Source organism: Trichomycterus rosablanca, chromosome 9 (genome assembly GCF_030014385.1).
Source record: "Trichomycterus rosablanca isolate fTriRos1 chromosome 9, fTriRos1.hap1, whole genome shotgun sequence".
Classification (NCBI taxonomy): domain Eukaryota; kingdom Metazoa; phylum Chordata; class Actinopteri; order Siluriformes; family Trichomycteridae; genus Trichomycterus; species Trichomycterus rosablanca.
In genome coordinates this window covers 1,707,573-1,729,084 of record NC_085996.1, presented here as the reverse complement: position 1 = coordinate 1,729,084, position 21,512 = coordinate 1,707,573, and the positions used below count along the sequence as shown (strand labels likewise).

The 21,512-nt window shown below is 44.9% G+C and overlaps 1 protein-coding gene across 1 annotated transcript in view; it reads right to left on the bottom strand.

Moving 5' to 3' along the window:
* Positions 1 to 355: 355 nt before the first annotated feature.
* Positions 356 to 21,512, bottom strand: part of LOC134320272 (dynein axonemal heavy chain 8-like) — a 55,660-nt gene continuing 34,503 nt past the window's right edge. The window contains exons 50-86 of the mRNA XM_063001609.1: positions 20,565 to 20,811; positions 20,027 to 20,268; positions 18,815 to 18,955; positions 18,399 to 18,630; positions 17,547 to 17,689; positions 17,322 to 17,456; positions 17,122 to 17,244; positions 16,068 to 16,281; positions 15,400 to 15,509; positions 15,160 to 15,323; positions 13,896 to 14,088; positions 13,541 to 13,663; positions 13,333 to 13,463; positions 13,093 to 13,246; positions 12,334 to 12,498; positions 11,955 to 12,181; positions 11,224 to 11,342; positions 11,037 to 11,140; positions 10,781 to 10,957; positions 9,800 to 9,967; positions 9,494 to 9,709; positions 8,833 to 8,970; positions 7,642 to 7,769; positions 7,394 to 7,565; positions 6,853 to 7,008; positions 6,616 to 6,771; positions 5,950 to 6,132; positions 5,757 to 5,862; positions 4,611 to 4,863; positions 4,342 to 4,532; positions 3,130 to 3,251; positions 2,665 to 2,783; positions 1,512 to 1,714; positions 1,360 to 1,433; positions 821 to 973; positions 570 to 725; positions 356 to 496 (exon numbers count right to left, since the gene is read on the bottom strand). Of these exons, the coding sequence (XP_062857679.1) occupies positions 356 to 496; positions 570 to 725; positions 821 to 973; positions 1,360 to 1,433; positions 1,512 to 1,714; positions 2,665 to 2,783; positions 3,130 to 3,251; positions 4,342 to 4,532; positions 4,611 to 4,863; positions 5,757 to 5,862; positions 5,950 to 6,132; positions 6,616 to 6,771; positions 6,853 to 7,008; positions 7,394 to 7,565; positions 7,642 to 7,769; positions 8,833 to 8,970; positions 9,494 to 9,709; positions 9,800 to 9,967; positions 10,781 to 10,957; positions 11,037 to 11,140; positions 11,224 to 11,342; positions 11,955 to 12,181; positions 12,334 to 12,498; positions 13,093 to 13,246; positions 13,333 to 13,463; positions 13,541 to 13,663; positions 13,896 to 14,088; positions 15,160 to 15,323; positions 15,400 to 15,509; positions 16,068 to 16,281; positions 17,122 to 17,244; positions 17,322 to 17,456; positions 17,547 to 17,689; positions 18,399 to 18,630; positions 18,815 to 18,955; positions 20,027 to 20,268; positions 20,565 to 20,811 (5,979 nt within the window). The remainder of the gene's footprint in view (positions 497 to 569; positions 726 to 820; positions 974 to 1,359; positions 1,434 to 1,511; positions 1,715 to 2,664; positions 2,784 to 3,129; positions 3,252 to 4,341; positions 4,533 to 4,610; positions 4,864 to 5,756; positions 5,863 to 5,949; positions 6,133 to 6,615; positions 6,772 to 6,852; positions 7,009 to 7,393; positions 7,566 to 7,641; positions 7,770 to 8,832; positions 8,971 to 9,493; positions 9,710 to 9,799; positions 9,968 to 10,780; positions 10,958 to 11,036; positions 11,141 to 11,223; positions 11,343 to 11,954; positions 12,182 to 12,333; positions 12,499 to 13,092; positions 13,247 to 13,332; positions 13,464 to 13,540; positions 13,664 to 13,895; positions 14,089 to 15,159; positions 15,324 to 15,399; positions 15,510 to 16,067; positions 16,282 to 17,121; positions 17,245 to 17,321; positions 17,457 to 17,546; positions 17,690 to 18,398; positions 18,631 to 18,814; positions 18,956 to 20,026; positions 20,269 to 20,564; positions 20,812 to 21,512) is intronic.

Here is a 21,512-nt window from a genome sequence, read left to right as displayed (position 1 = left end):
AGACGCTCTACGCCTGAATTTACAAATAAACGTCACTCCTGCACCTTTATACAAATTAAACATCAATGTGAATTTATTTACATGTCAAAGGAACTCCGTTAGTTGCTCTGGATTGATTCATCCGCCACGTTTGTAGTTTTTTGTGAGCAAAGTTGTGCCGCACTGAATGCTGGGATTGCCTTCAGCGCTAAGGAGACGCTCAGTCAGATCATCACTCAGAATTAAGGCGCCTCAGTAGGAGCATTTTAAGGGAGCTAAGAATTTAGACACGCCCTCTTCTCGGGAGTGTAGAATGATGGGAAACGCGTCTATGTACAGAGAGAGCTCGGTTTCACACAGACCCAAAGACTTTTTATCAAAGTAAGACATTATTCCGAACCTTTTTGGGACTGCACTCATCCAAATGGTTCTGGATGAACTGCACACTGGAGCTGAAGTCTGCCGAGTTGAACTCGTACGGAATATTCCAGCCCAGGGGTCCGAACTTGCGACGTTCCTGCGTAAAAAAAAGGTGAAGACTGTGTAATTCTGGGAAACCACGTATCCTGTAAGCGCCAGGTCGTTCCTACCTGCACCACCGTGTGCAAGAACGCGACGCTGTACAGCAGCGGCTTCCACATGGGCAGGTTGCTGACGTCCAGCTGAGTCTGAGAGATCCCGACGAACGTTCGCTTCAGTCCGGCTTTCACTCCCTGAGGAGGATCGTTGGAGAACTTGATGGAGGACTAAAACGACAAGAAGATTCTTTGATGATGATGATCGGAGACCTCGACCCCCTGGTTTCCCCCAAGTTTCCCCCCTGTTGATGATGTTACATTACCTGCAGCAGCGTGATGGAGAAGCGGTCGTGTGGCTCCGTGGTGATCCACACCCTGAAGCTCTCATGAACGTTCTCCACTGTGCTCACGGTGTCCAGCAGCTCGTCCATGAACTCCAGACCCAGGTGGCAGTTCTGCAGCAGGACCCAGCCTCCCTGTGGACCACAGACGGTCAGACACACAATTACTGGTGATGAGCTTTAAACTGAATGTATGACAAGAAGGTTTGTAAGGTCTTCTAAATAAGACTTGATGTTTGCTCCATACAGAAATGCTTTAGTCATGGCTATGCCAGGTCAGGGTCACGGCAGGTCCGGTTTCACAGACCGCATACTGGGTGCAAGGACTTCCTTCTATCCCTCCTCCCTCAGACACAGCCAATCATGTATGTGCAGACACCCTGTCAGCCTATAGCATCACTGAGACTGGAACCCCAGTACCCTATACCAGTTCTCAGACTTATCTTTAGTGTGATTAAATCTTATTTACACAGGATTTAATTTCTGAATATAATAAACGTCTCTGTAGGTAGTGTTGGTACCTGTGCGATGGACATCTGCACCAGCCTCCTCGCATGCACTTCCTGTCCCTGTCCCATAGATATAGCTCTGCATTCTAAACAAGCAACCCAACATACAGTAAAAAACAGTCCTCCACTTTTTGCTCCACTGTAATTAGTTACGGCTTTATTACCGAGTCTGAGTTTCTTGGAGAGAGCTTCTATCTGGTTGGTTGGATCCGAGCCCATGGAGAGGAAGCAGATCAGAGGGGTACGAGGGTCGCTCTCCCCCCACGTTGCCTCCAGATTGAGAATAACAGACTGGGCGAACCTCGCGCCCAATGCGTGCCCTACGTAGCTCCTGGCCTGAGACAGCGTGCGATCTGGACTCCAGGATCTGTCACATGACATTTGTTTAAATTCACTTCATTCACAATGGTGGTGCTTTAAAAGTCCTGGTCTGCTGATACTGTAATGATCCACACATGGTTAATCACAAGCGGTGATTAATTTTCATCCTCTTTTTAACTGAGAAAGCAATTTAATGAATGGTTCTGTTAATAAACACTGAAACTATCACAAAAGTAGATTTAGGGCACCCGGGTGGCACAGCGATATATTCCGCTAGCACACCAGTGCTGGGACTCTAGCGGGCACAAATGTGAGACAAAATTGGCAATCGAAGTCTGTTGTGTGGGAAAAGACGGGACTAAAAAGTAGGCGAGGTCTTCGATGCTGTGTAAGGACCCTGATAAGTAGCCCGAGGCGCGTGATATCCGGCCTCATGTGCCAATCCACTGAGGCGTGGGCAAATAAGAAGGGGTTAAGGGACTGTGCACGCGTCAGAGGGGGCATGGGACAGGCGAATATACCCTCCTCGGACGCAGTCGGGATCCCCAGCGGTGGAAGACTAATTTGCTATGCTAAATCGGGAGAAAAATGGGAGAAAATAAAAAAAGTAGATTTAGATTTAAGATCTACAGCATCTTTAAGGTCACCCCATCTGAAGTCATAAAAATAAATACATTATTAATATCAGGAGTAAGGAGAGCTGAACTTTTCTCTGGTTTGGAGTAATGGCATTAACCATCATGAGCAAATCAGAGCTCATGTATCTGAATGAGCCCATTTACTTAAAACACAGAATCAGACCTGATCCAGACCCAGACCCATCTTCCAAGTAAAATGAGGTGCATTCTGCTAAATTTTACAATGATTGCACGGCTGATGATGCTTTTTGATGATGTCTTGAGTTGATGTAACTCTTGATGTAAAACTTTTGGCATCAAATTAATTTGCAGCAGCCAGAGGGAGAAGAATCGTACCCTTAGACGACTGATATTGTACCTGATAAGCAGTAATTTGTGGAAGATCTCCAGTGAATCATTATAACCATCGGGAATCACTGCGTCCTCTGGTGCGTCCATATCGAACCACGCCTTCCAGCCCTTTTCATTCCGGGACACCTTTGTGTATGAACAGGAACGTGTGCATAAACATCAATATAATAATACTATTTATTAACTGTATGCCAATAAAACTCAACACAAATGTGTAATCATCATTATTCATAGGCTACAGTGTGTCAGAGTAAAAAGCAAGCTTTGGGTATCAACTGGAAGGCTGTGAGTTTAAATCCCTTTAGTAGGGCCCTTAAATCTCTTGGTACAATGACTGACCCTGAGCTCTGACCACAGCTTTCAAACAAGTGTTCATATTTGTTTAAATCATTTTTCTATCTGCACATTTTTTGGTGAATTTGCCATTAGAAGTTATTATATTATAAAGCACATTTTACAGGATGTTACTGACCTGGCTCATGATGTTGGTGAACTGGGGCAGTTTGCTCAGCTCAACCAGGTTCAGCCATGTCATGTCCAGAATCCAGCGGAAGGGTTTACGAGGACAAGCTTTGAGATCCAGGGCGGCACCACCTTTAAACAGAGAGAGTGAAACAAAATTCAGATAAACAATCACTGTGAAATGTTCTCAGTTCTGCTCTGATAAACTGAACCTGGCTCCAAACATCAGAGGGATCCACAACCATTAATCCTTATATTTCACTGTAAGCTGTCGTGTCAAAGTGGGGACATGAAGAAATACTACTTTTTCAGTGTTGTAGGGAGTTTTAATGAACGTTTTAAATTATATCTCCCGAACTCGTTATTAAATCAATGTGCAGGATATTTTGCTTAATTAAAAATGCATTTTAAGGCCGCTCAGGTGGCGCAGCGGTAAAAACACGCGCTAGGACACCAGAGCTGGGATCTCACATACATCGTATCGAGTCTCGGCTCTGCCTGCCGGCTGGGCTGAGCAGCCACATGGACAACGATTGGCCTGTTGTTCATATAGGGGTGGGATATTAACCCGGATAGGGACTCTCTCATAACTGATGCAACTACGACCTCTGCTGACTGATTGATGGCACCTGCACAGAGACTGGGAGAGAGTGCGCTGATCAGGGTGTGTCTCTCCGTACACAGTGCTGATCCGCACTGCACTCGTCAAAGTGTAGGTGATGAGATGCATACGGCTGCTGCCCACGTGTCGGAGGGGGCGTGGGTTGGCTTCGTTCTCGCACTTAAAGTTGGGAGAAAAAGGGAGACAATGCATATACAGTATATATATTATATATATATATATATAAATATAAATAAATAAATATATAAATGCATTTTAAAGATTCCTGGGGACAGAAATGGCACCGATTCGGCGGAATGGTCCTACAATACCGTCACAGTATCGTCAGGTTTAAACATTACAGCAATGAAAACATGTTACTTCCAAAAGAGTTCAGCTCTAGGTCTACTACTGCATACAATCTTCTATAAGAACTCATCAATGCTCCTTTTATATCCTGTCAGGACAGCATCGCCTGCTTTGTGTTGTTTTTACCGTGTTTACAGTGTTAATTTGCCCTGTGCGAGTTAAAAATGAGTTTAGGGCATTAAATTAGAAAGTTAAAGAGACAGAGGGATAAATATTCCCTCGTGTGCTGTAGCTTTCTGTCTCAGGTGGCACCTTTAATAAGAATCTGGAACTCGCTGTGCTTGATGTTGCCCTTCTGCAGATCGATCTTGAGAGCCAGCAGCAGAGTGAAGATGAACTTGTGATTCTCGTACAGGCCTCGGACCGTGTATCTGAACACCTCGTACGTCAGACAGTCGATGATGTTAGCGATGCGCTTCTGGGTCAGGGGGGTTTTTTCTGACCTGGAAAAGATTCACTCATAATTAAAATACGCACTCATAATAAAGTGGTTACAGATGGAGGTGCGGGGTTAACGGCACCTCGACATGGAGAGGTCGAAGATCCTGAGGAACTGGGCGAGCGAGGTCTGGTACATGACGTTGACCATGCTCATCTCTGTGATGAGGAAGTAGAGGATGCTGCCGCGGGACGCCGCGGGACGGTACTCCTCCTGAGCGGCGAGGATCTTCGTCTCCGTCTCGGTGGCCACGTTGAGCTTCTCGCTCACCTCCGCTGCTGTTTCCTTAGTGACTCTCAAGATCCCGATCATGGACTCGTCGTCGACCAGAGAGCCTGAACAGACAGAGACGGGGGTGGACTAAACAACAAGTCTATTTTCATTTACAAGACCTCTAAAAGTTTCTTTATTACTTACTCAAATAACTTACGGTGACCTTGTGCTACATGGACCAGTAAGTTTACTCAAGTTCAACCGGTAATTGTGATATTTGTAAGAATCACAGTTGTGTCCAGTCAGCACATTATTAACCCTTTAATGGTCTGCTCAACCATTTGTCTGAGTTTACTTTGAGTCTAAATACTTGGGTAAAAATAAGCTGTATTTCTTGTTTGGGCCAGATCTACTCCTTGGTTGACGTGTTAGTTTACTCCCAAAAAACTAAGAAAAGAAAGTAAATTAAATAAATAACTTTTTAACTTTTCATTGCTGAGACCATGCTGGTTTCCCATGCCAGCAGAGAGCTGGACACATCAATCATCTGCGCCTCCGTGCCCCCTCTGTCAGCCAGCATAGCAACACAGAAGGACATGACTCTTTATTTATTTATGAGGATTTTAACATCATGTTTGACGCACTTCATTCATCAGTTCACAGGTTTAATATCAAACACAGTCATGAACAATTTTGTATCTCCAGTTCACCTCACTTGCACGTCTTTGTACTGTGGGAGGAAACCGGAGCTCCCGGTGGAAACCTACGCAGGCATGGGGAGAACATGCAAACTCCACACAGAAAGGACCCAGACCGCTCTACCTGGGGATCAAACCCAGGACCTTCTTGCTGTGAGGCGACAGTGCTACCCACTAAGCCCGACATGGTAAATTCATTCCGCCACGTTACAGTAGCGGTTGTTAGACCTGATCTGTTACAGATGAATACATGAATATACTCATGACTTCATGACTAAATACTAAATTATTATTTTGGTATGGTCTTATATACGCACCTTTTGTGGTGCTGAGCTTGTAAAGCAAATTATCCTCCAGCTCTTTCATCTTCCTCTTGTTGGCCGTGACGTCCTGCATCAGATTCAGCCTCTCAGCCTCCAGTTCCTGTGTAACATCAGTCAGTGATGGACCGGCTCATTATTTATCACTGAAAGGAATGTAAGGGATGACGTGAAACGTGTGCAGACGTACGTATTTCTCGGTCAGGATGACTCTGCCCAGCAGCTGGTTCTCCAGGCCCTTCATGGTCACGGTGAAGTCGATGATGGAGGTTTTGGCACAGACCTCGGGCGTGTAGGACGGGTTGGGCAGCTTGGTGGCGATGTAGAGTTGGAAGCCGTCCATCACGTCGATCTCTTTGTCTCCGACTTTAACCTGTCGTACGCAGTGTTTCGGTTAACACTGAACAGGATATGCAGGCACGTCCTGATGTAAAAGCTCTGGTACCCACCTACATCTGCCCTGTGATTAATCCATTCATTGTTTATTTATTTACATGCATGGGCAGTGGTAGTTCAGTGATTAAGGTACTGGACTAGTAATCATACGGTTGTCTGTTTAAGCCCCATCATCACCAGGCTGCCACTGTTGGGCCCCTAAGCAAGGCCCTTAATCCTTAAATGCTCAAACTGTATTCAGTCATAATTGTAAGGGCCTTTGGATGAAATGTGATAGAAATGATTGACATGTAGGGCGGTTGTAGCCAAGTGGTTAAGGTACTGGACTAGTAAGCAGAAGGTCGCTGGTTCAAACCCTACCACTGCCACTGTTTGGCCCTTAAGCAAGGCCCTAAACCCTCAATTGCTCAGACTGTAAGTCGCTTTTGCTAAATTCCGGAAATGTAAATGTAACGCTCACCTTGTAGGAGGATCCAGACTTGATGAAGTTCTTCTCCAGCACGTTATCCAGCGCTGGGTCCAGCTCCTCGGGTACATCCTCGATGAGCAGAGGGCGACCCAGGGACAGGCTGTCCTCCAGATGGGTGCGGAAGTACTTGTGATTCAGAGACGTGACCTTGGAACGATACGGAGCGTTCGTTAGCATCATGTCGTGTACCTAGTGCTGACGTTAGCTAGCCTGAGCCACGGATCTGACCTGGAGCTCGTTGGCTTTCTCCTTCTTCTTGATCCAAGCCTTGCCCTGAGTCTGGGGGTCGATGAGGAGGGGGAAGCGGGTAGCTTTGGTGACAATGATGCCGTTCTGCACCGACAGGTCATCACCCGGAAGGCCCTGCAGATTCCACTCGCTGATCTGAACGAGGGGGGAGAAGATACCACCTGTGAGGGTCTTCCATCAACATTCCATCAACAGCCTTCACTGATCCCACTCTCATCAGGCATCAGTACTGACTACTGATTAATCAGGGCTTCTCTTTACACTCAGAACATTTACTGTTTTGTTTTGGATTCATCCAATCATAAGCTTGCTGGTTCAAGCCCCACCTTTGCCAGATTGCTGCTGTTGGGCCCTTTAGCAAGGCCCTTAACCCTTAATTGCTGAGACTGTACTGTCACTCTACTCTAAGTCGCTTTAGATAAAGCACCAGTACCAGCACTGTAACCAGAACTGAGTATCTAGGACTAAATCCCACATCATGTAGGTGGTATTAAGACCAGGATGTTAAATAAAATCCTACTGTGGGCTGGTCCACCAGCATGGAGATCAGGTTCAGGTTTTCAGTGAAGGGAATGTTCTTCTTCGTGAGCTCGTCCTCCCAGATCTCCTTCAGCAGCATGTTACGGAACTGTTGGTTGAACGGACCACAGTAGGACAGGAAGCCGGTCAGCTGCAGGACGTCTCCAACCAGCCTGAGAGCAGAGCAGAGACAGACACGTGAACCTCGGTTCGACCCCAGGAGCCGTGGAGAGACTGAGAGAAACCTGCCTGCTGATCTGTGAGGTGAACTCTCTGCTCTGCTCGGTCCAGCGCACTTTCTCCCCGCTCAGCCCGTCGATCAGAGCGGAGGCCGTCTGCATTTTATTTCTGCACGATTCGGCGTCGTTCAGCAGATCCTGAAAACAGTTAACGTTATTCCAGTGTCTCGTAAGCATTAGATGCACGTTTACACACACAGTGATTTGTGAAATAAAAAGGCCACGAAATGCTCTGATTGGGCCCCGGGTATTAGGGAATGTGGACTTGGATCAACAGCTAATGTTAGTACTGTGGTACCTTGTAACTGTACGTCCCCTAAACTCAAAATCTGAAACTCGACGGCCTTCTTTGAGAAATTTGTACCCTTAAACTCAACGTTTCCCTCAAACTCAACGTGTGCTTTGATCAGCGCTTGGCTTGAGCGGTGTGGTAAGATGTCATGTGAACATGAGCTGAATCTGCATTAGTGTGGAATAAGCGTCAGATCCAGGGTTACAGCTCCACATGATTCTCCTTCCTGTTTCACTTTGTGTTACAGCTCCAGCTTCTGAGAAATGGTGAGAATCAGAATCAGCTTCTCCCAGAGTCTAAAACTCTTAACTTAATGTATTAAAAGAACAACATAAAAACACTAAACCTCTCTTCATTATTACTGCTCATAAGTTCTCTCCACTCATTAAAAAGCATAACAAAACAATAAAGTAAAGCTAAAGTGCAGCTTTTATTGCATTTTTAACAGTTAGTAATTGTATTTCAGTGTGTTTATATTATATTTGTGTTATTTTCAGTGTTTAAGAGTCAAAAACAACCTCATTATTTTACATGAGACTAAAATATCTGCAGCTCACCGGGACCATGGACGCATTAACAGGTTCCCCAAACATCCTTATGGGGGAAAATACCTCGAAACTCAACGTCTTTAAAACTCAACGCCACGCCCAGAACCGACTGACGTTGAGTGTCTGAAGTGGAGTCTGACTGGTGACTGGAAATTTAAGGTGGTAACTGCAGTCTGATTGGCTACAGTGAATTTTAGTGCAGGTAGATGGACTGATTAGGTAGGAAGCGCTCACACACACACACACACACACACACACACACATACACACACTGAGTGCTTGATCTGTTGAGATGAAAATCCCAGTATCTACAGTTAAAACTGATGTATGATGCACCAGTCACCAGTAGAAGAGGACGTACCTGCTTCTCCTTCATGGCTGCTTCGAATTTGGCCAGCACCATGTCCAGCTCTGCCTGCTTTTCATCCAGCTGGGCCTGAGCGTTAGCCAGTTCCTTATTAGCTGCCGTTAGCCTGTTCTCCTGAACGCTGAGATTAGCCTGGGTAGGAAGAAGGCAGGATATGCCAGTGTTACTAATAAAGTTAGAGAAGAGTCTTGTGTGTGTGTGTGTGTGTTGGGATGCTGGTAACGAATGTGCTTTTGCCGCTGATGAACCAGAAGTGAACATCACACGTTACATTTAGGTGCAGGGGTATCGTATATTATGCTCGCCCATCACAGCTGAGATCTGGGACTGGCACCCTGCTCTGCAATGGACTGGCACCGAGTTCAGGGTATTCCTGTCTCGAGGTTAATGAAAATTAAATTTGCGATCGTAGCCCAAAATCAAACCCCCTGCACCACTCCAGCTCACAATTTAGGAGTCTAATGACTGGCAGTGATTTTAGTCTTGCTGCCTCAGCATGTCCATATTTATAATCACACAACACACAAAAGTGAGACCTGTAAGAAAAGCCTTTAATCTTTGAGTTTTTAATCGTATAGATTGTATATATCCATGATTAATAAACCACCGTATGTATTTTGAAGTGATTTCTGTGGGTCCGGCTCTCGTGTTTTACCTTCAGTGGCAGCACCTCCTTGTTGATGCTGAAGAAGGTGGCCATAGCCTGTGTCCAGGACAGCAGACCCGCCACGTTTCCGCACACTTTACTGGCGTTCTCCAGCGTGTAATCCTCCATCTGGAAGTACGGCTCCAGCAGCTCCATCGTCTCTTCGGTTATCGTGTCCTTAGGAAACTGCTGCAGTGACGTCAGGAAGCCGCCGCCGCTCATCAGCTTAGGGGTGAAGAGAGGAGACTCGTATCATTAGTCTCATTAGAACCATCAGATCTCGTGAGGTCCTGCACGGTGTTTCAGGGATTTTACCTTCATGGCTTCGCTCCAGGAGGGCTTAAGGCAGTGCCTCTCTGGATCCATGACGACGGGGTCCAGCTTCTTGCGGAAGAGAAGCAGACAGCAGTCCATAATTCTCATGATTAAATGTGGTGGCTTGGACAGTTTCCTCACTGTTGCGATATCGGCCGGTTTGATGGTCTGTTAAAGACACGAGGTCAAAAACGATTTACAAATCTAGGATATAGTGGTTTCAGATCCTACAGTCGTTCCAGTGAACAGGACAGGACAAGGGTAGAAAGGACAGGCCACACAAACAGAACCACACACACTCGGCAGGGAACCGAACAAGTCAACTCATAAAACAGAATCAAAGACCCAGAACGACTCTACCCTGTATCAACTGAGTTAATGACAAAAGTTAGAGAGCGCTAGCAGGAGATCTAGCAAATAATTCAGAGGGCAAAGCCAGTCAGTCAGAGGTACGCTGTTAGACGGTGCTTCTCAGGTAGTGAGGAACCTTTAATGAGGCGCAGAAAATGCTTTGAAGTTTAGTTCAGAGAGAACTACGCTTTCTGTCGGCCTGTGTGGGCGTGGCAGGTTGGGTCTCACTTAGCATTGTGCTTCAGAAATCGTTTTATAAGCACCTATAAGCGTTTCCTGCTTATTTCTATTTTAGGTTTCTTCTGTCATTAAAATTTAAAGAGAGGTAACTCTTGGATCTCACTTCTTCAGGTTTGTATATATAGTACAAAAGTATTTGGACACTTCTTTTAATTATCGAATTCATGTGCCGAGCCATACAAACGCTGTCATCTTTCGACTGAACGGGCACAAATTCCCACAGGCATTCTGTATTTCAAAGTCATTTAAAGAGGCTTTATTAGAAAAGCCGCTGTCGTTCTAGCTGAATAGATCAGACGCCACTGTGTGTTTTTAAAATGGGAGGTCTGACAAGCCCATGGTCAGGTGTCCAAATACTTTTGAGCTGCTACATCAGTTTTTGGAACTCACGTTTAAAGCCGCCTCAGCTTTCATGAGTGCAGGTTCAGCCGCCTGCAGCTTCAGCTCTGCCACACCTTTTTCCTTCTCGATTTCCTCCACGATCTTCAGCGCTTTATCCTTCACCACCTGCACCTCGTTTTTGACCACAGAGGCGGCCTCGGCGCTCACAGTCACCTCCTTGAGGACCTGCACGACCAAGTCCATGAGCTCACGATCGATCTAGCAAAGTGAAAACGCTCTGCTCAGTTCTGATCGAATGATGTACCTTGTCGGCTCGGGCCGAGGCCAACGCCAGCTCCTGCTCCTTCACCACCAGGTCTCTGGACAGCTGCGCGACGGATTCGCTGGCTTCCATTAGCTTGGCTAGACCTGGGAAACGAGCAGGGCTTGATCACTCAAACACACTCGTACACACACAAAACACATTACAAATGTACTGGCCTTGTCCCTACCGACATTCATGCGCTCAACAAGAGTGTTGATGTGGGTGTGCTTCTCTGTATAGAGGGTTTTGTATCCATTGATGAAGGACAGGTAGGATTTCGGGGTGACGTGGGCCCTTCGTCTGAATCTGAATAAAAAGAAAGAGGAACAGAAAGGTTGATTCCAGACTTTGGACCACAAAACCTGATCTGTAGCAAAAGAAAGGGACAGATTTCATGAATTCAGCTCGATTATACATGAATACCTTTTGGTATAAGTGGAATTGGTATGACCAAAGGTATCTGGACACCTGACAATGAGCTGTTTAGCTAGAACAATAGCCGATTCTCTAATAAAGCGCTTCAAATGACTCTGATATTACAGTATGCCTGTGGGAATTTGTGCCCGTTAAGTTAAAAGATAACAGCATAGGTTAAACCCTTGATATAAGGTACAAGGGACAGTGGGAGCCTAGTGGATAGAGCTTTGGGCTACCAGTCAATGACTGTCAATGCAAATCCAGGCTCTGTCGTGCAGCCACTGTTGGGCCCTTGAACAAGGCCCTTAACCCATTAAATAAATTCCCTTTAAATGAATGTTAGACGTCATCACTGTGAGATTCGATTGATGAGGCAGCAAAATATGCCCCGAGGACCTGGGTTTGATCCTCGTCTTGACCCTCTTTACTAGTTTGGGTGACTTAGTGTCTATAAAACTGAGGTTCTCTAACATGGCTGTATCTCTAAGTACAGTACGGTACCTCTCAAAGTAGCTCTCGCAGGTGGAGGAGACTCTGTCGTGATAGACGGCCATAGTCTGGACCACCGCAGTCTTCACCTCAGGCGAACAGACCATGTGGAAGTCCGAGAGGAAATACTGGGACACGGCCATCAGGGCTTCACTCGGCCACGGGGTGAACCAGTCCATGGTGCATCCGGATATCAGTCCGGGGAACTTCAGAGAGCGGGAGCGGAACTTCTCCCCCACCTGATCAAAATATTCCACATTATGAAGCGTGTTAATTCACTTCAGTCTTAAAATTACAACGATTTCTGTAACTGCTCTTTTACTGTGAGTGAATCTGACTCACATTCTGAGAGAATAAAATGAAGAGCATCAAACAGAGGGGTGAGACTCACCGGGGAAAAACACAGCACCACATGGAGGTTCTTTTTGGCCCGGGAGATGAAGTATTCATACAGATTATCAAAGGTGGGCGGCACTCGGGGCGTCTCCTTTTTCATTACGGGGATGAGATTCTGTGTTATCTCGTCCAGTTCATCACGAGCAAAAAGGTTCGAGACCTAGAGGAGAAACATGAGAAAGTGAATATCAAGTGCAGTGTGTTTTTACTTCCGCAGAAATGATCCGTATTACTAGGGCTCGACTAAATTCACTGGGAAATGTGCTTCATTTTACGGACGTCTTTACAGTCTTTCATTAATTTATGTCATTAATTAAAAATGTCATTAATTTAAATATTAAAGCTCTTGTCCGTGTTCCACATCTTGGTCATTTTGACTAACTCATTGCAAACTGAATTGCCGTAGGACTGCTAGTGTAAGAGACTTTTCTGTGATGTTGTTTGCTGATAATGAGCGCATTTTGTCCCTTTGTGGATTCCATAATCGAAAGTGTGTTTCTCTACACACGTGATCATCAAACTCTAAAGACGCTCGGTTACACTAGGGCGCCTCACAGTGCGGATTAACCAGTAATCTTGATGCATTTGTACTGCACGTGAATAAAAAATGGTAAATCGCTAAACCGTACATTTTAAATTTCACAGCAAATTACATATTACACGGGGAACGGCTCATTTCACGGTCCATGGCGCCATTCTCACGTCCGTGAATCGGTAGGGACTTAGTTATTAGTGATTAGTGAAGCTGCTTCACCTCTCCAGATGACAAAACATTGTTAAGGTACTCTAGGAAGGCCTCGTCTTTTATCTCGTTGTCCGTGAAGATGAACGTGACGCCTTTTCCTTCAGCGCCGGCCGTTCTGAACAGCACTTTCAGGTCATCCATCAGGTTGCTGATGTTATAGGTTCTGAGTGATACAGGATAAAGATGTAAAAAGTGCAGAATCACTGATATTCTGCAAATCACTCAACCCAGGGAACTACGCCGTCTCACCTAGTGAGTGTAATCTGGAATATCCTGTAACCGGCGATGTACGACGCGAGCCGTGAAAGGCTTTGCTTGCCCGACCCTCCCACTCCCACCAGCAGAGCGCTTCCTCCATCGGTCCTGATGATGCGGGAGATCTGCGGCCGAGAGAAACTAGCAGTTTTTATAAACTCTGGGTTTAAAGGCTGAGCTGTGGTCAGAACTTTACACTGACCTTGATGAGGTGGGTCATGGCATCAGTAAAGAAGACCAGGTCCAGATGTGAGCCCCGAACAGCCTCGTTATACTGGCTCTGATAGAACCGCAGTCTCTCCGACAGGAACTGGAAGTCCGGCACCTGGGAAATATAGCAGAAGTGTGATGTGTGTAAGATTTATACTAGCCCTCGTCCCTTCCCACATGTGCCTGGCTGATCTGTGACACCGGCCAGGTGCTTTACTGTGTATGGAGCATCATGCAATGTCCTGGAGGAACCTCGAGCAGACAGCAGGAGCTGCTGGTGTATTTAATCAGCTCTCATTACAGCCCAGCTGAGACCAGGTCAGGACCATGTTTTAAAATAAACGTACCAGTTCATAGATTTTGGGAGCGTCGAGACAGGCGTCATCAGCCTCCTCTCCTGTAGGCTCTGGAGCCTCTCTCAGGAAGTCCACAAAGTAAGGGTCGGGGTGGAGGTGTGGCACCAAAGCAGGATCCACGTGTTCCTGAATGACCTGGGCTATAGACTTCTCGAACCAGTGCTTATCCTCCTCACACACAAACCTGGAATACACACAGCTAGTCATTAGATAGATAGACAGACAGACAGACAGACAGACAGACAGATAGATAGACAGATAGATTGACCCTAGATAGATAGACAGAGAGATAGACAGACAGACAGAGAGATAGATAGACAGACAAATAGAAAGATAGATAGATAGATAGATAGATAGATAGATAGATAGATAGATAGATAGATAGATAGACAGACAGACAGACAGATAGATAGACAGAGAGATAGACAGACAGACAGAGAGATAGATAGACAGACAAATAGAAAGATAGATAGATAGATAGATAGATAGATAGATAGATAGATAGATAGATAGATAGATAGATAGATAGATAAATAGATAGATAGACAGACAGACAGAGAGAGATAGATAGACGGACGGACAGATAGACAAATAGATAGATAGATAGATAGATAGATAGATAGATAGATAGATAGATAGATAGATAGATAAATAGATAGATAGACAGACAGACAGAGAGAGATAGATAGACGGACGGACAGATAGACAAATAGATAGATAGATAGACAGAGAGATAGACAGACAGACAGAGAGAGATAGATAGACGGACGGATAGATAGATAGATAGATAGATAGATAGATAGATAGATAGATAGATAGATAGATAGGTAGACAGACAGACAGAGAGAGATAGATAGACGGACGGACAGATAGACAAATAGATAGATAGATAGATAGATAGATAGATAGACAGAGAGATAGATAGACAGACAGACAGAGATAGATAGACAGACAGACAGACAGATAGATAGACAGATAGATAGACCCTAGATAGATAGATAGATAGATAGACAGACAGAGAGAGATAGATAGACGGACGGACAGATAGACAAATAGATAGATAGATAGACAGAGAGATAGACAGACAGAGAGAGATAGATAGACGGACGGACGGACAGATAGACAGACAGACAGGTAGACAGACAGACAGAGAGAGATAGATAGACGGACGGACAGATAGACAAATAGATAGATAGATAGATAGAGAGAGATAGATAGACAGACAGAAAGACAGACAGCCAGACAGACACCTTACCGGTCTGCGATGACTCGAGTGCATTCACACTTGAACAAGGACAGGAGGGTGGCGACTGTCTCACACTCTTCTGCTCTGATCTTCAGCATGCCCTGCCAAATCCTGGACAGATCTCTTAGGTTGAAGAAGTAGTGAAACTTTGATGGAGTGGGCAACATCTTCCCCTGTAACACAGTGCAGGAGAGGTTTGGACTCTTTCACCTCACAGGGAGTGATCATTTTACTAACGATGCATTTTACCTTGGTCCATTGCCAGAGAATCCGGGAAGCGGGTACGAGACGCTGTACAGTGTCAGAGATCTCTGGTGTAAATCCTCGACACTGATGGAAATATCCACAGCCAATAATTCCTAATAGAAAAGTACTGGTCAGTTCTCTGTGAAACAGCTTCAAAGGTTTGGCATGAAAAAGAAAGACAGAACCCACTAATAATGAATAATTAAGGTCCTGCCTAATTCAGACCGTGAAAATCACAGCACGGATCGTGAAATGTGCAGTATAAGGCATCCTAGCAATCTTACAGTAATTACATTAACCTACGAGACTTCACTACCTGACCGTGTTTGATGTGTGTTTTACGTATTAAGTGCATTTTGTCCCTTTGTGGATCCATAATGAATGTAAAAGTGTGTTTCTCTACACACGTGATCGTCTCTGTGCTGCACCTCAAAAAGAACAAACCAGTAAAGTTTTCTGCTCTAAATAGTTTGTCTGTGTTCAGTTGATTTCTTTCTTTATAGACTCAGTAAACATTAAAGACGCTCGGTTACATCAGCAATCAGTGTAAAGCAGCTAAAAACACCAAAACATCCCCACATTTTGCCCCAGTGTTCCTCCCAATCTAGTCGTATCCAGTTACCCCATCATATTTCACTCCTGACCGAGCGCAGTACCGACGTGATTATTACCGAAGATCATGTCGATGGAGGAGTTGGCCGGAAGCGTGCAGTTAAACACTGTGAACTGTCTCTTCAGTCTCTGAGGAATATCGTTCCTGCCACCGCCGGGATGGATCATGGCGGCCATCATCTGAACGTCTGTTATGGTGGTGAAATCACCGGGTTTATCCAGACTGTACATGCCCGACATCTCCATCGTCTGACGCACTATTTCATTTGTGATCTACAGAAAAAAAACATGAAATATTACAGATTATTTATAGACTGTGTGGCCTCCACTTCTTATCACCATTACTGGACAAACAACAATTAAACTGGACTTTAACTCCAACCACCTCCTTGTTTCTACACTCTGTCCATTTTATCAGCTCCACTTACCATATAGAAGCACTTTGCAGTTCTACAATTACTGACTGTAGTCCATCTGTTTGTCTACATGCTTTGTCAGGACCCCCACAGAGCAGGTATTATTTAGGTGGTGGATGATTCTCATGGTGACACTGACATGGTGGTGGTGTGCAGGTATGAGTGGATCAGACACAGCGGCGCTGCTGGAGTTTTAAAACACCTCACTGTCACTGCTGGACTGAGAATCGTCCACCAACCAAAAATATCCAGCCAAGAGCGCCCCGTGGGCGGCGTCCTGTGACCGCTGATGAAGGTCTAGAAGATGAGCGACTCAAACAGCAGCAATAGATGAGCGATCGTCTCTGACTTTACATCTACAAGGTGGACCGACTAGGTAGGAGTGTCTGATAGAGTGGACAGTGAGTGGACACGGTGTTTAAAAACTCCAGCAGTGCTGCTGTGTCTGATCCACTCATACCAGCACAACACACACTAACACACCACCACCATGTCAGTGTCACTGCAGTGCTGAGAATGATCCACCACCTAAATAATAGCTGCTCTGTGGGGGTCCTGACCATTGTAAAACAGGGTGAAAGCAGGTTAAAAACAAAGTGCTTCTATGTGGTCAGTGGAGCTGATAAAATGGACAGTGAGGTGGTTTTAATGTTATGGCTGATCGGTGTATATTTGTATCGATGTTTAATTTTCCGACCTGATCTCCCCATTCATTGACGACAGGCATGTTGATGTCATCAATAAAAACGGTCAGTCTCCGTCTGCCGGGGGGTCCGTATGTGCTGCCCAGCCGCTTCTCTATGTAACTCTCTACTGCCCGCTGTAATCAGAACGGCGTTAATCAGAATCAGTCATCGGTAATGGTGAGTTTTACTGCATCTCCTTCCTTTCCTTCACCTGGAACATGATCGGCTCCGTGGCGGAGGAGAAGTTCATGGATTTGAACAGATCCATCTCAGGGTTGTATTTCTTCGTGTAGGCCTTAATCATGACCGTCTTGGCAGTCCCCTGTTCACCGGTGAGGAGAACAGCCTAAGCACAACACACACACACACAAAATTTCTAATCAAGGGTCAGAGACACACAGTCCACGTGTGTTCCAGCAGTTAGATATGTGACGACCTTGCGCTGTTTTGCGATGGCCTCAATCAGGAAGCTCGTTCTGGTGTTGTCCACGTTGGGAACGAGAATGGACGTGTAGTCTGGTGCCGAGTCTGTGGGGTAGACGTACTGCACGACGTATTTACTCCAGTGATCCCAGTCACCTGAAATAAAAAAAATCCACTTTATAGGCTGCAAATAATCAGCAATAATGAGTAGGGATGTAACGATACACTACCCACGATGCGATTCACGATACGAATTTTTCCAGATTGTTTTAAACAAAATTAAATTGAAGACAAATTTTCCTTTTATTATTCTCTTTAAAAAAAAATAAAAAATACTGCATTTGTGCTTATCTTTTATTTATCTAAATAATGAAAGTCCTTTTATTTCTGAGGTAGGTGCAAACTATGCAAAACAATGCTGCACGTTTCCCTTTTTGTGTAAAAAAGCTGAAATGAAATTTTAAAACAAACCCCACATTAAATAAATACATAAATGATACAAATAAAGAAAGTATCCTCACATAAATACATTCTGAACCTGGCAACCCTGTAGTGACTTCAACCAGGCGAGGTGAATAGCACCAGCGCCCTCTGCTGCTTAAAGTCAATATCGATTCATTATACTGTACATGTAAACCGATTTGAATCGTTACACATGTGAATGGATTTTTAACTGTCTCGTGGTGCATCGTTACATCCCTAATAGTGAGGGCTCATTTTTTATTAGGCTGGACGCAGTCGTTTGTTCCCTGATCTGCTTCCGGAAGCAGAGACACGATTCCAATCACCAAAATACCCCACAGTCCCAAAAACACCAGGAATACCTGTTGCCTCCAGCTTTATTAAGTCGATGTGGTAAACTTGCCGTTCTGATTGACCATGTACTCGAACATGGTCTGGCCAGGCTCTGTCGGTGGCAGGTCAAGCTTGCTTTCATGAGAGCGAACGAACAGCTCCATCTTGTCCCGGTCATCCAGTTCCAGCAGAGCTCCCAGACTCCACATCATGCAGAACACGAAGAGGCGCTCCAGGTGCTCGCTGCTCAACGTGCCTCCAGCATCTTTAGGAGGAATCAGACCCTCCAGCAGGTTTACCGACTGGACACACACGTCAGGTGGTGAGCACCAGTACGGGTATCAGCGCAGTAAAGTAACGTAATAGTAACCGAGTAATTATTCAAGTGTAATGATCATTAATAAAGATTTAAAACTGATCTGGATGCTGATAATGAAGTACTGAAGTACTGACCACACTCTTTCATACTGCATGACTGTAGTTTACCTGCATAACGTAGTTGCACTCCAAGAGCTGCATTTTTGGCTTGAGGTTTTGTTTCATGAATATATAAGCATCTTCAAATATCTTATCATACAGGCTCATCAGGCTGTCAGCTTCCTGAGCACTGCGCTTGTTGGTCCAGCCCTGACACACACACACACACACACACACACACACTTTGATATACTGCAGCTTGAATTGTTATTAACCAGACTTATAACTGGTCACAAAAAGCTTCATTATTATTATTCCTTATTTTACTAAGCAGATGATGAGAGTGAGACCTGTTAAGGAATCCTGTTACGGAAGAATAAATATTGTACATTTATATTTTTATTTAGTTTGACTGCACTGTAACCACCAAGGGAAAACGACACATCATGTTTTATTTTATTTGAGACTTTATTTCTACAGCAGCATGGTTGCATCTTTCCCTTTTTCTCCAAATCTAATCACATCCAATTCCCCAGTTATATCTCAGAATCAGAATCAGATTTATCGGATAAACACAAGGAATTTGGTTCTGGCTGATGGTATCTCTGTAGTATAAATATCTCATATAAATATCTGCTCTACTGCTGTAAATCTCGACCCTGACTGAGGAGCACAGTACCTAACACATGCCCCCTCCGACACATGTGTAGCAGCCACTTCTTTTCACCTGCATTAGGTGGGCAGGGATCAGTATGGCGTACTGAGAGTCACGCACTGCTCTCCGCTATTCACCATCTGTGTCATGCGGTGTCTCGACCAGCCAGCAGAGGCCGCTATTGCAGCAGTACATTTACATTTTCAGTATTTCACAGACACTTTTATCCAAAGCGACTTACAGTACTGTGACAGTATACAATCTAAGCAAATGAGGGTTAAGGGCCCTGGCAACCTGGCAGTGGTGGGGCTTGAACCAGCAACCTTCTGATTACTGGTCCAGTACCTAAACGCTAGGCTACAGCTGCCTGTAATGAGGAATCCCTTCAGCCCATTAGAACTTAAGATCATAAGATCCACTTTCCCACAGAATCCTTATTTTCTTCCTACTTCTTAATACTTGCCAGTGGGTGGATTAGCAGATCTAAATTCCCTCTAGGTTTGAGTCTGTCTGTCAATGTGGTATTTCTTCTTTGCATCTAGCTTTTTTCCTGGGTGGATCTGAATCCCCCTTGACCCTGATCAGGACTAAGCAGTAAGTGAGAGTTAGCAGTTATAAATGAGAACCTGCAGAATGGGTCTCCAGCTGAGAGCGGAGGAGCTCATGAACACCATGCCCACTCTGGAGACGGTAGCGGGAGAAGCATTGTCCATGTTGTGCACCTCAAACACCAGCTTACAGCTCGGGGACATAGGGATCCGGTCACCGTTCGCCAGGGTCAGAGTTTTGTTGTCGTCCAGCACCGAGTTCAGGTTCTCGATCCAGATGGCGTCTACTGGCCCATCCAGCACAATCCAGATGTTTTCTCCTGAATAAAGAATAAATACATGATGTGCAGTGTGCAGTGCTCATTCTGAGGGAGTGAAAACATTTACAAAGCCTAAAGATAATAATTGAATAATATTAATGTCATGTTTAATACATGAGCTGCAGTTATGTGTTTGTACTGGTTTATGCTGCTACTTCAAATACAGCAAAGAATCCTGGGGGTTTTAAAGCCTGAAGTTGTTAATTTTTCTCACTTCAGACCAGAACAATGGTTCACTCTGCCCTTCAAATGGCTGATAACTTTGGAAGAGTTTTTAAAACCCAGCTCATGCTCACCCTTTTTAGTTCTGAGAGTTTTCCTCCACAGGGTGGAGAAGATCCCGTCGGTCCAGTCGTTGGTAGCGGCGTCCAGACGGCCGAACATCTGGGGCGCGGTGATGGCTTTGGGGTTCATCCTCATCTCTCTGTGAGCAGCGCCGCACTCTGTCATGGCGCGCATGAGGATGTTAATGGCGGTCGTCTTTCCGGCTCCGCTCGGGCCGAGGGTCATCAGGCCGTGACGCACCCGCGACGCCTCGTATAACTGCCGGAAACATTTACAAAACGTAAACAGGTGATTATAGTGTAGTCATGATCATCGGTTCTGGTTTCACTGATGTAATGGAACTGACTGTGGGGTGAGTTAGATGCTTGTTATTAGTAGTTAATGCATATAGAGGCGGTATATTTATTTATGGGCGCTTGGGTGGCCACTATGCCAGGATCCAGGGTTCAAATCCCTAGTGGTGCACACAGACTTTACTGGCAATGTCTGGGGGTAAACAAGGCCCTGGCATCCTCACACACATATACACACACACACATATACAGTATATATATATATATATATATACTGTACATACACACATACATCCTCACACACATATACACACACACACACACATATACAGTATATATATATATATATATACTGTACATACACACATACACACACACATACATACACACATACATACACACACACATATACACACACACACATATACAGTATATATATATATTAGGGCTGTCAAACAATTAAAATTTTTAATCGCGATTAATCTCAGAATTTCATATAGTTAATCGCGATTAATCGCATTAAAAAAAATCTGTGTAAATGTTATAGAAAACAAGGATTTTTAAGTGAAATGTTACAATTAAAATGGTGAACACATTTTATGCTAAATGTACTGATGTTAAAAACTGCTGGGACAAGAGAAAACTGTAAGGGAGTTTTATTCACTC